A 14053-nucleotide genomic window follows, 5' to 3' on the forward strand; every position below is an offset into this window, starting at 1 on the left:
GTTTCAACGCATCAGAGGTTACGCCGATAAAAATAACGACAATACAAACGCGATATCGCCTAACCCGGCGCTTCTATCATTATTTATCATCGGAACGCGATGAAATTCCTGGAAAGAGAGAGAGAATTATTCGACGATTATTTGATTCGCGTGCAAATATTCTCAATGTAATCGAGAATAATATTTTCCAGACAAAATCGGAGATTTAATTTCAAGCAGCAATTCTCTTACATTAAAAATCGAGTAAACTTTTCTCGAGAAATAGTCAATTCTTCAAGAAAGCTTAATCGATTCCTATATAGCGCAATATTCATCAATGTTTCATTAATAATTTTGAAAATGCGACTATTTATTATCGACATAAGCGTGCATGTGTATAAATTAAATTTACGCATATAAAGCATCTAGTATCCACTTTCAGATCGTTGGAATTTTACTCAAAAGTACTGCACACGCAGCACAAAAGAAAAAAAGGAAAAACATGCGCGCAAGTAATTTATAAACGATGTTTATTCCTGCACTGCGTTTTGTGAGCTCGCTTTTACAGTAACGGGAGTAAACCAGTTTTGGTCATATATTCGCACTATCTCGCGCGTTTGTTTTTATTTCACGCACACACCTGTGTAATAACATATAACGAGGTAAAAACTAAGTACTCTTACAAAACATAAAATAGAGCACGCGTTTTTTCTTTTTTACCTTTTTTTATGACGAAGGGAAAGGGGAGAGATTTTGCTTTAAGGGGATGTGATAGGATCTCTTATGCGCTTACATTTACATATATATCTCATTATATACACATTTGTTTTCTTCGTGTACTTTCTCCTTCATCTCGCTCGCTTATTACTTATATTGTGACTGACAATTATATTAGAATTGACTAATAAATATGAAGGCAAAAGTACGAGATTATTGAATTCAATTTGCGCTCGTACTGTTTGTGGAGGCTCCGAGTGTTTCAACAAAGAACCTAAGTGGCAAGAATAAAACAACACATTAATCGAAAATAATATTTTCCAGTAAATATCAATTCTAATAAATTTTTAAAATAAATAATATAAATATATATTCTTTCTCTCTCTCTCTCTTATACAGTTTCAGATAGTTTCACTTCAGAATAAATCTTCATTTTTATTTACATAACCGGTTAAAATCGTTTAAAATCGCTCGGTCGCATTTTTGGAGACATTTTGTTTTTCTTTCTTTTTTATTTTTTTTTTACACAATTTTTTCTTCAAAATTCTAGATTTGGTCGCATTTTCAGAGACATCTTATTTTCTCCTTTTTTTCTGTCACAATTTTTTTTTAATTATTGGATTATATTTTGTACATTTAATGATGCTATTTAGTTGCGCGCATTACTTTCAGAAAGTTTTTCTCTTTAAAATAAACTCGTGACAAAAGACGGATATACGCACTGCCAGTTTATACCAGTTTATAGTCAGTATTATCCGACGGCATGAAGAAACGCACGACATTATCTTATATAAAAGACATAGATTCTAATTATATATATCTATGTATATATAGCTGTTTCTTATTTATTATCGCTAATAATCGTAGACACAACCACGAAAACAATTATATCAGTAAATACCAATACTTTCTTTCGCCTTCTTTTTTTTACATTTCGCGTCTTATTCTACTTAAAAAAAGTGTAAAATCTAATTTGAGTCTACCTTTCTTAAAATTTTGTTTTTTGCAGCATCTTATACTAAACTTATTCGTCCAGTTTTGCGTGCTCGTTAGACTTTCAGCCAATTCCTGTAAAATTTGTATCCATATATTTTTACGTTTCTTATTATTATCATATCGACAAAGTATTCACCGTATTGCGCGACATTAAATAGAAATTGGCACAGTTTCTTGGTAACTTGATATGTCACTCAGTGAAAAGTATACAGCCTCTAATATTAAAAGTTAATAGTAAACTTCTATTTCTACATGAAAAAATACATAAAAAAATAATTCCAATTGCTTCGTTAGCAAGGCTATTAGTTTATTATATTTTAATATCAGAGATGACTCACGCGCGCACCCAAACGCATTTCTAGAAAGAACGATAGAATATAATGAACGGGATCAAGGAGATTCTTATCGTTAATGCTGTATTTATTCGAAGTTTAATGATCAATATTACTTATATTCGCGATTGGTCATTTAAAAAAAGGAGGGAGAAAAATAAACAAAAAATAAAAAAAATTATTATATTGTCATTTTCAAAGAAGAGCTGGGACAATTCGTGTTTCTCTCATTTACTTTCATCTTGTTATGTTACTGACAAAAATTATGAACAAGATAAGATACAAAATTAATAAGTATAACTTGCACTTTCAATTTGCCGTATTATTTGTCGAGTATTTATTCTTTTAATCAGCGACACGTGTGAACTTAAAAACTAAGAGTCTAGCTGCTATATCTTTGCAAACATATGATAATTGGTTCTACACAATTTGATTAATAATTCAATAAGAGAATATATCGAAAAAATAGATATATATGTATATATACAAAATCTTGTAGAGTCGAAACTTTAATTGTACGGGAAACATTGATCGCAGTATCGCATATACTTTGTACGAGCTGAATATTTTTCGGGCTAAAATCGTATAACCTGTATTGGAAAAAACTTTGATCAATGTTAAAAACTATACTATAATTTAATGATTACGTTATTCGTACTCTTTAGTCAATGTTTGCGTTGATAATACGATATCGTTATCATGCTTTCGATCGAGAAGAGAATCATCCGTTTTGACCTGTCGATCGCGAATATCTCTTTATACTTCTATATACTATTTTATATACTTTTTATACTCTGCTACACTCGACATACAATTTAGATGCAGATCTCTTCAATATTTTTTCCATCTTCCCTTTTACCTGCTCTTAGATTGCTTGCAACAATTCTTTAGTTTCCTTTTGCTCCTCCATCTCTGCTAGTATACTTTACGCTACGAGTACATACGGAGTCATTCAAAAGCCATAACATGTGAATTTATCACGCATATGTCCCGATATGCTTGTAAATACAAATGAATCGAGGCGTTAATGACTCTGCGTGTACATTATAACCCTAAGACAAATAATATATACTGCGCCAAGTATATACTTGATATGTTATAACGATGGATATTTGAGCGTAACCTACGATTCGAGAGGCGTTCTTGGTGGCGTGTAAGACATCTCCATCGTGATCCCACCGCTGCTGCGCCGAAATCGTGACGGGATGCCCGGAATGTCAATGCTATTGCGGGGCTTGCGCCTACTGAGATGCCTTTCGACCCACTTTAGCATCGTGAGTACAGAATCCGTGCTAGGCAGCCGTCTTTCCGCGGACGTGCGGATGATGTGCGATGACGCCACGCGGAAAGTAGCGGCCATACCTTTTAAGGTCTATGCAGAAACAGATTAAAATTCTCATGATAATCACAGAACCTTAATGAATGTTGTTTTTAATGGATTGAAAGATATCGTTGCTCGGGCTGACAAAAAAATTTGTACCTTCATCGCATCCTCATCTGTAACATCATCACCGGCATATATAATCCTGATACGTTCGCTCCAATCTAGACCAAACGCCGTACGTAGAATATAGATGGAAGCGCTGCCCTTGTTCCATTCGACCGGCGGTTTCGCCTCAATGGCGCAATGCGCGGAACATGCCTTGAATCCAGCGGCCTCGATAAGTTTTTTAGCTTGCTCCACCATCCTGGGACGACTCTCTACCGGTGTCTCGCGATAGTGGAACGTGAGAAGTGCTCCTTTATTCTCAACCCAGGCACCGTCCTTGCAGAGCTTTAACAGACAGATAAATATAAAATCGTCCATTTAAAAAAACGGATAACGTCATTATAATAGTTTTATATATAGCTATAGAGATTTCATTTGACGAAAAATATTTCAAGTATTACTTTTATCTCATACATATAAATAACAATATATCAATAACATTTCACGTACCTGTTCCTGTAGCATCTGCATCAAACTGGCCACTTTTTCCTCAAATTCGGCGGGCATAGGATGAACGAATTTACTACCGTCCGGATGTAGGATTTCCAATCCATGATTTCCAGCATATGTGATACCCTCTATTCCGACCATCGATTTCACGTTGTTCACATTTCTGCCCGATATAATCGCAATGTAAACGTCCGACATGTTAGACAGCCTTTGCAGAACGTTTTTCGTTTCAAGCGGTAAAATTGCTAGGTCAGGATGAGTGGCGATGGGCGCTAGTGTGCCGTCGTAATCCAAGAGAAGCGCCAATTTGTGATTTTCACCGATATACCTAGGGGACATGTGGTTGTCACTGGATCGTTATCCGGCTTTCGTCATGAGTCAGGTAACATTCGCTCGCGCGGGCCCGCCGTCTTTCGAAAAAGCGTTTTCTTCATATCTCTTTCATATGCCCCAAAAACGTATGGATATAGGATATTATAGGATCAATATCCCACATAGTGCAAAAGAATGCATTATAACTCGTCACCGCCATCATAACGACGTGTGTATATAAGCGTAGTCGTATTATGTCGCCACGCTGCGACGTACCAAAACTCATGCTTAGCTTAAACATACCACTTGGAAGCGTATCTGATTCGCTTACAATTAGTACTATCTTAATGCAAATTAAAAGTAATCAATTCTATATATAATGCAGTAATTCTTAGTTTAAGATAATAATTACTTTGATTTCTTTTTACTTTTGTACATACTTATATATTATACCTTACATGGATATATCCCGTTCATGCGCATGCGCTGGTCGGGCCCAGTCATGCACATCTCTTAACATATCTGATACCTACTTGCTCAAGTAATCGTCGAAATCATCCATAGTCACGGGCTGCATTGTAGTAGCACCCACGGAATCGTGTTCCTCGAGCGATCCCATCACTTGAAGGAAGGACTTCATCCAGTAGTTGACATCGTATATCTTCTCACGTCGACGTAAATGATTCATTCTTAACGTACGTTCATCTTCGGGCATGGTAAGAGCTCTATTTAAACATATCATGTTTTATTTTACTTTATTATTTATTGTTGTTTCAATGCATTTTAAAATGATTGAAATTAGATAATAAGACCGCCGAAAAGCGAAATTTCTAATTGCATGGAGTTTTCAGATTAATTTTATTATAATGAAAAAAAAAAAAACAGTCACATATACCTGTGAATCACTTCCGCAGCTTCGTCAATCTCATAAGGATTGCAAATCAGAGCCTCGTGCATCATCTCGCCGGCACCAGCGAACGGCGATACTATTAGCACTCCCGGCGGGTTATTGATTTGACAGGCGACGAATTCTTTAGCGACTAAATTCATGCCATCTCTGAGCGGCGTGACGAGAGCGACAGCGGCGTCTCTGTAGAATGCCGCTAGTTCGTCCTGGCTCACGCAACCGTAAATATAACGTATGGGCGACCAGTTGGGTGTCGTGAAGCGACCGTTTATACAACCGATCAGTTGATCCATCTCGAGCTTCAGATCCTGATACTCACGAACGTCGGTGCGTGAAGGCACTGCAATTTGCAACATCGTTACCTGCAACACGATTGGATATGCTTGTTCAATATTGTTCTGATTAATTTCAGATTAATTAATTTGCGGAATAATTTGCACGCATTATGCAAGCAGACGCATTTGAACAGACCTGTTCACGATGCTCGGGATGTTTCTCCAGTAGCATCTCGAAGGCTTTCAATCTATGAACGAGACCCTTGGTGTAATCGAGCCGGTCGACGCCAAGAACAATCTTCTGATTTGACTGCATGACTTTGGTGGCAGTCTTTGCCAGTGAGACAAATCTATCGAACGGAATACCGATTGGCAGCGGTCTTACTCGTACTGTCCTGCCTCCGTGTTCGACTAGCAAATTCTTACGATCCACTCTGCAGCCGAGGCACCTCTGGCAGCAATCGACAAAGTTCAGACAATAATCCTGAATGTGAAAACCAACCATGTCACATCCTAGATGAACAAGTGAGTTACAAATAAAAAATTAGTTCAAAATGAGTCTTAATCTAAGAAAAACCGAGAAAATATTAACAAAATCACTCACCAAGCATACCCTGCAGGATCTCATCCGCCCACGGAAATAGCCTGAAGATGTCCCATGGTGGGAAGGGTATATGAAGAAAGAAACCTAATTTGAGCCTGAGATCCTTCTCGTCGGCCGCTTGTCTAATCCAATTGGCGGCTAACATCAAGTGATAATCATGAATCCATACCAACGGTGTGCCGTTGGGCTGGTTCTCCTGTTCCTTGTGAATTTGTTCCAAGGCACCGACCTGCAACGACAGATTCGTTAAAATAGTTGAAAAAAATTATTCACTTTTTACAAACTACGATGATATTTAATTCGTTTGTATAATTTTGCTTCATGCTATAAGAAAATAAATATTGGCTGCAATTGATTCAATTAAGATAAACATATTTTTTTCGGATTGCAAAGAAACGAACAATACTAATCATTACCAAGCATACAATCATACCGTTTTAGCGGCAAACTTTTCGTTAACAACGCAATACGCGCGCCAATGATCCGCGATGAAGGTCGCCCGATCCGGCATAGAGTGAAAGAGCGGCCAGAAGGTTCCGTTGCAGCATCCGTTGTAATATGAATCAAAGATGCCGGGATCAACGTGTACCGCGACAACCTGCAAACAAAGAGAGAATAATTTGGGAAGGCGATAAAATTACAATTCTTTGCGATCACTTTCGTATTTTTGCAATGCTTCTCTTCGAAATAAAGAGACATGTTTTCTGAAACTTTTAATCACATTGCATATCATTGCATATCGCACGTAAAATACGCACAAGATGTACAGCTTAAATCTATAAAATTGCACTCGGACATTCGGGATAGATATCTCGAATGTCTGGAAAGGTATCGCGAAACCAGACACGGCGGTAATAAGAAATAAGACAAGGGAGATAAAATAAAGCCTGAGGGGCTGACGGATCGGAAGTGCATAAAGATTGGTTTCGCGTCCGATAACGACGTATCGACCTCCCCTTCGTTAATACATTGTCCCTCGTTATCCAACAACTCTTTGTTATTTTGTTCGCGACTACTATCCCTCCTTTATCTCCGATCGAATGTGAAAACAGGCCGCACTACAAGAAAGATCTCTGCTTGACGCAAGCGGACAATCGCCGACGAGCGATAAGGTGGTTTAATGCTTTTTCGAACGATAGACACAATCAACCGCGACCGCCGTTTGTTATTTTTTGCGTGTATATCGCCGGTCCGCATTAATTAAGAGAGGTCAGGAAAAGCTTCTCTTTACCTCATCGCGTATATATGTATTCACGGCTGGCTTAAGAATCGGTCGCGCATTTCTTATCGTTTTCTCCGTTCGAGAATCCTCGTCGTCGCGAGGTTGCTTAATCGAGCGATACGATAAAACATATCAATTTCACTGACGGTTTTTTCAATCGAGTAGAATCGGGAGGAAACAAGCGATGACCTCGATGAATTTCAACTTCAAACGAATATCGCAACAAAGTATCAGAATTGTTAATTAAGTTAAGCAGTACTTTCCTATAATAAAAGTCATAAAATATACTATCAATTTAATTAAGAAATCGGCATATTTTATCTTCGCAAATGTCGAAACGCACTTGATGCAACGTCATTCGATGTTTTCGATTATAATTCACACGAATCGCAAATCGATTATCGTTATCAATCGATAATAACGCTGGAAAGACTATAGAATATTATTTGTAAAAACGAATCAAACGAGAAAAAATGTAAACTTTCGATTCTTGAAAATAAATAATTTTTGGAAAAGATTTCACACATAATTATTTTAGAACAATAATTTTAAATATTTTTCTCGACATTATATCCAGTATTTAGAAGGAAGGAAAGAGGGAGGGGATAAATCGCGTAATCGAATTTTTATGTGACATATGGAAAACCATATCTTGTACCATTATTTCGTCCAACGGCTATTTAGAAATATAATGTAAACAATTTAATTGCTCGTTATCGCGTATACATTCCACGTGACATGATAGTCGGCTTTGCCCCCTTGTAACGTTGTTTTCCCCTTTCGTCTTCTTTGTTTCTTATATGTGTGCGCTCCTCGTGTTATGCAAACATATTATTGAACGTCCCAACCGCGATAGACAGAAAGATAGGACTGCTAAGAGGGGAACGGGAGAAATACGCAAATGCTCATGGTAAAACTGACGTAAGAAGAATAGAAAACAAAGCAAAACAGAAATCCAGAAACTTTTACAATTCAATTAAATAACGATTTATCGGGTTTTCAGCGATATTCTGGGGTATAAAAATACATTTCTATAGCTCAGATAATTTTTTATTAGAAAGATAGAAATAATATATCTAATCTAAAAAGATGTTTTTTTTTTCAATATTCCAAGCACATGTCCGTTGAGTAATCATTGAGCACTGAACGTAAGTCGCATGTCGTCGCAGAACAATTCGTTGCATAAAAACTTCTTTACTTAACGATAATAGTCGCGCCATGCAGCCTACGACTCTAATCACAACGACTCTAATAATCATCGTCGTTAATTAAACGTTATTATAGGCTATCGTCCGGACATTGTTATCGGCGATATTGAAAAACTCTCGCCTGCGCAATATTCACGTGATTTCCATTGCGATGTCCGCGTGGGCGTAATCCGTGCTTAATCTTCGTTGATAGTTTTAATCGCCGTCGATAGCGCCAAAGACTTAGCAAAAGTTATCATCTATGATGATAGAGACGTAGGGGCTCGTAATGCGTCACGCAATGATAACCCTACGCGAATCGCGACCCCGCGACTCGAATATCCGTGACATCGGATTACAGCCAGCCATTTTGGATTCATTCATTTCGTGCGATGATTTTCGAATCCAAAAATTGATCTGTCGCAAAATGTACGTGTAGAATCGGAAATATTTTTACGTTAGAACTTTCCTTTTAGATTTTCTATTTTTTATAGTTTCTATTGCCTGACTTTCTTGTCATTGTTCGAAATATGGTAGTTATAGAATGATAGTACTAGCAACGTATGGTAAAAATAAAAGAGAAAGCGAAACCGGAAGTGTTTATGATTTGCGATCCTGACATTTCTCGCGTAGAGGCCAGCCCGTCTGGATATCAGATGGGTCTGGATTGATCCTCGCGTGATAAGACTGACCAGCGAAAAGGTCCTTCGCGTGTAAAAGGGGAGTTAATCGAAAATTAGCGTTTTAACTGATCAGGCGGATCAGACGACGACTCGAGACAATCGACTCAATAAAGGAACGACTGTTATTTGTCGCGGGTAGCATCTCTGTTAGCTCAAATCTTTCAGTCTAGTTTTGTTATAATAAACACTATTTTTATATTCTAATCCATCATTGTTTATATATCCTACCGCCGTAATCCCAGTCTACATATGTATGTATTTATTACTTACAATTTATTTTTTTTCGAAGATAGGAAATTAACTTAAAAATTCCAGGATTCCTTTACGAACCCCGTCGTTCTATAACTATAACTAAATCTGAACAAAAATCAAATCTTCGTACGTTTCTCTTTCAATTTCCAAGATGATGAATGATTTTGTTCTGCAAACGAGTAACTATAAGTTTCTGTCGTTTCTTTATTCGTATTTTTCCCTAAAAATTTTTCATATTATGTTATTATGTTATTTTAATCTACGTTAATGATAAAATAATTTTCGATGATCAATAAAATAGATAGTATGTTATTACTCGTTACAAGCTATATATTACTCTGCATGTTGAAAGAAAATAAAATGATCGTTTATCAGTAAGCATAGTCACATTGCTCTTGCCGGAAAATACGCGATATCACCGTGAAAACAATCTATAAATAAGCTGTTTTGAACTGTCACCGAACTTTTCAACGTCAAGAGGAAAGGCAAAGGGCATCTCCGAATCGATATGTTGCACTAATTATTCTCCTCGTGCAAGTGATTCTCGTGTTTATGCTGCTCTAACAATTTATTTTTTGTAAACAATTGCTGAGCGATTAATTTTTGATAATCGATTAAATAGATATACTAATAAAATATATTCTTTGATTATCAATCGAGAATAACATAGATCCTAGTTATGTTGTAAATAGAAGATAGAAAAAAAAAGAGTAAATCATCATCGATGTACTATTTGACGGATGAGTTACATTGGAATTTTCGAGAACATTCGACGGCGTAGCGTGGAATATTACAGGTCGATCGAGGAGGGGAACGGTGACTATTCTCTATCGCTACGCGGTATATTGTCAATGCCAAGGTTAGCGAAATCTACGTAATATGAGCGGCAATAATGATAAGACGCCATCTGGCCCAGATATGGCTAATTTGGGCTATACAAAACTTCTTTGTTTCTTTCTTGAACTCGTTTGAACGAAATTTAGTGAAACACCAAAATATATTTGATTCAAAAATATTCAAATTAACTCACCTTCCGAGACAACAGACCGGCTGTAGGTGTACGATCGTTGGGATCAGATTCGGGGATCGGTTCGTTTGGATTTTCCATGTGCATACCCGGCCATCCGACCCAGACTCCATTTCCGCTTATGACAACCGGTGCTACCGCGGTCACCAGACCACCGGCGCTGTAAAAAAGAAGAATTTATAAGAAAATGTGTTACATATATAAACATAGACAAAAATATGAAAAAGAAAAACATCTACAAAAGTAAATTAAGACAGATAAATCTAAAATACGTTTTTGTCAAAATAATTTGTGTAAAAGTTTTGCGCTGTAGAATTTAAAATCAAATTTACAGTCTTGTATTAAAAAATTTCGTCATTTTAATGTGTGTAATGCAGCATATTAAATTATTTACTATTTAGATGAATCTCTCTCTTTGACTTTGCATAATTCAGCTGTATCACATAACGTAATTGTATCTTGGCAAGCGTTATAGAATATCCTGATACCGTTAGTTTGTTAACAATATACATCCATCTACTTTAAAGTGACATAGAATTTGAATTATACCTGATATTTTACATCGATCACCTTCCAATGCTTCGTATTAATTAAAACGGAAGATAGATTGAAAGACGATCTTATTAAATACGTTCTCAAATGCACTGTCAACTATTTTCCATTTCAATGTATAAATCAACAAAAATATATACATACATTAGCAAATATAGAGAAACAATAAATATAAAAATTTGAAAATATTTATTATCGAGATGACATAAATAATTAAAGAGTTAATTAATGCTAAGAAACGTTTACGGTCGATTTGTAATAGTATATCTGCAATGAATATCAATAGTGTTATTTATTTAAAATGTTCACCAAAACTAGAAAAATCAATATCGAAACAACTGTACCTTATATAAGGCAAATACTTTACAAAGGATTATCTAAGAACCAATATATTAAATAAAATGTATCTAGATTCGTCATATTATCATTTGATTATTTTCGCATCTCAATCTCGCATTAAAAAATGCATTCTTTGCATCTAATATGTAAGGATGAAGATTTGCAGAGATGTTATCATTCTAATTAATTAATTATACATTTAACAAACACGTTCGCGCTATCAAAAGCGACATTGAATATAATGACCAACTCGTTTACGTAATGTACAATCGCGTCATTAGTTGTGTTTGTCTTGTCCATGATCGACCAAGAGATTTCTTAAAAGCACGTGCATATAACGCGCGCAAATGCGTGATGACGCCGTGATCTTCCGGAAATCACTCCAATATTATTACAGTATTTTGTCTTTTAGATTTTCGCGCGTGATAATTACACGATAGCGTTAGTTTGTTAACGCATATTTACTCTCGAGTGAATCTGCTGTATATCAAAATCGCGAACTATTATCGCGATTGTTTTTTCTCGAGAAATTAATGAAAGAATTCAAAGAGATGAAAGAGGATGTGTCTGAGATGTCCTGTAGAGAGAGGATCGTGTGCTATACTTTATTTACGATTAACCCGTGTGTCGATTTTTACGCATTGCTGGAAAATATCGCATTAGAATCTATCCAGATAGATTTGCATAGTTGCATAAAGACATGCATAAGGAAACCAATTAATTTTCTTACACATATATTTATGCGACTATGCAAATCTATCTGGATAGGTCCTTAACATTTTCCTACAACCAAGATACTGATCTGATACTTGATTTCAAGTCGTAGAACGTCAATCTAAGAGCCATTCTACAATACGTCGCAAATGCTCCATCGCCAGTCGCCAAAGATAACAATTACTAGTTGTAAAGTGCTATTTCCGATTGGGCTTGTCAATTGCCAAAAAAGTAAAAGTTGGCCAATTCTCTTTTGGCAACCATAACTTCGCGACTGACGACGAAGCATTTGCGATATATTGTAAGTCCTCTCTGATATAAATGAATACGAATGAATGTTTATAAACCGCGGATGATGTTGTTTCTTATCGTAATCAATACTTTTTTACTTTGTTGTCAGTGATCGTAATTATAATTATTGTGTCTACGACATCTCGTCGCGATTCTATAACGATGGAGAAATTATCGTCGATTTATTTATATGTTCGATTACTTTATACCAATCTCTCTATATTGTATCGTTTCATGTAGCACAACACATCGAATGCGATATATCCGGAGAAAAAAAAAAGAGAAAGAAGATTATATATTTATATAATAGATAAGAACGATTCAATGTATGTGAGGATATGATAAATATAATCCAGGCGCTTAATCAAATGTATTAATATGTCTCTTATCGAATTTAACCGGTTCTCGTGAATTATCGGTTCGGAAAGCAATAATTGGTAATGACTGGTCATTCGCGTTATAAATATTTTTTTACGATTCGGCGCAAATTTCTCGCGCGCTGCTTTACGCGATTAGAGATGATAGCGTGGGTATTCAGGAGCCCAACACGCGAGTGTGACCGGTAGACACGAGGTAGACACGTGCGATTATGACGCAGCTGGTATGCGTCTCGCTGGCAAGCGCTTCGAAAAATTCGCGATAATTATACTTATCAAACGACTTGTATACTCTTCATTAGTTGGTTATCTTTTCGTGCCGGAGATACTTTATTTCGTCGTTTCGTATAGCCCATGGGTAATTACGTAATTGAGAAATATACCGGAAATAATATCGTTATTATTCGCGAAACAAGCGCCGAGAAATGTCATTCTTCTAAAAATTGAATAAAATTGACTTATATGAGAAAAACAATCTGCTGTAAATAATAGTTAAAGTGCAATTTATTAAATATCTCACTAATTAATCTTTGGAGTAAAATTATATTTTTCAATGTTTAGAAAAATTGAAAATTTTTCTTCATATGATATGGAGAAATATTTAATTGAATATAATAAGAAAAAAAATAAACTAGACAATAAATCGAATATGACCAGTGATCAATTAATAATTTTTCAAAGTCTTGTACCATGTTTTGATGTCAACGTGAGTAAAGAGAACAAATAAGAAATTACATTACTCTTCTAACTAATCTGCTCCTATCAGGAATCCATAAATTCCGCGTGACATTTTATAAGAACATTAACATTTGTATTCCGCAAACACGATTAGATTACACTCGCCAAAAAAAAATTATTTTGAATATGATTAAGAGAAAGAGAGATACGTACTTTATGTTCGCTCGCCACATGATACGAATAGCGCTCGTTAAATTTTTTCTCCCTTTCTTTTATCAATTCAATTAAATATCTCAAATTACCGCACCAATCATCTTTGATCATTTCTTTTTTGCGGCATACATCGTATTTTCTAGATCTTTGCTTTCGACGAATACGAACTATTGATTGACAGTGACTCTTACATTGACAGACGCAAACAATGTCACGTCTAATCTTCGAGGTCGTATTGTCAAATATTTACCGAATATAAAGAGAATCATAAGACTATTTTATTCTATTTTGTTCTACGAGATTTTTAAACGATCTTTGTCATTCGCATTATCATTTTCGTTATAACACTGATTTGTTATTGTTGACTGTATCCGCGTATATATGCCATGTGTTTATTTTCCAATATGATGCATTTTTTTTCCGAAATAACCGAAATAATCTTTCGTTATATGTTTCG

The 14053-nt window shown here is 35.8% G+C and overlaps 1 protein-coding gene across 3 annotated transcripts; it reads right to left on the reverse strand.

The window, feature by feature from the left end:
* Positions 1–492: 492 nt before the first annotated feature.
* Positions 493–13722, reverse strand: LOC115237402 (alpha,alpha-trehalose-phosphate synthase [UDP-forming]). Of its 3 annotated transcripts, none has more exons than XM_029810409.1 (11): positions 13691–13722; positions 10436–10592; positions 6495–6659; positions 6062–6290; positions 5654–5970; positions 5171–5544; positions 4809–5000; positions 3964–4291; positions 3505–3798; positions 3152–3396; positions 493–970 (listed from the first exon to the last, which is right to left on the reverse strand). In XM_029810409.1, the coding sequence occupies exons 1-11, from the start codon at positions 13705–13707 to the stop codon at positions 919–921; spliced, it is 2370 nt and encodes a 789-aa protein (XP_029666269.1). In that variant the 5' UTR covers positions 13708–13722; the 3' UTR covers positions 493–918. The 3 variants fall into 3 exon arrangements, with proteins under 3 accessions (XP_029666269.1, XP_029666268.1, XP_029666270.1); XM_029810408.1 differs by lacking the exon at positions 13691–13722 and adding an exon at positions 13597–13631; XM_029810410.1 differs by lacking the exon at positions 13691–13722 and adding an exon at positions 13597–13631 and having other exon boundaries at positions 493–1764.
* Positions 13723–14053: the final 331 nt, after the last annotated feature.

This window comes from Formica exsecta, unplaced genomic scaffold (assembly GCF_003651465.1).
Source record: "Formica exsecta isolate Colony F162 unplaced genomic scaffold, ASM365146v1 scaffold295, whole genome shotgun sequence".
Taxonomy (NCBI): Eukaryota; Metazoa; Arthropoda; class Insecta; order Hymenoptera; family Formicidae; genus Formica; species Formica exsecta.

Excerpts from the sequence above, each read along its gene's own strand:
- LOC115237402 (XM_029810408.1), bottom strand. The coding sequence starts at position 13,616 with ATGTGGCGAGCGAACATAAA. Across the intron at positions 5,971-6,061 it reads GATCCTGCAGGGTATGCTTG|GATGTGACATGGTTGGTTTT; the intron begins GTGAGTGATTTT and ends TTGTTCATCTAG. Across the intron at positions 3,799-3,963 it reads TGCAGATGCTACAGGAACAG|CTCTGCAAGGACGGTGCCTG; the intron begins GTACGTGAAATG and ends TGTCTGTTAAAG.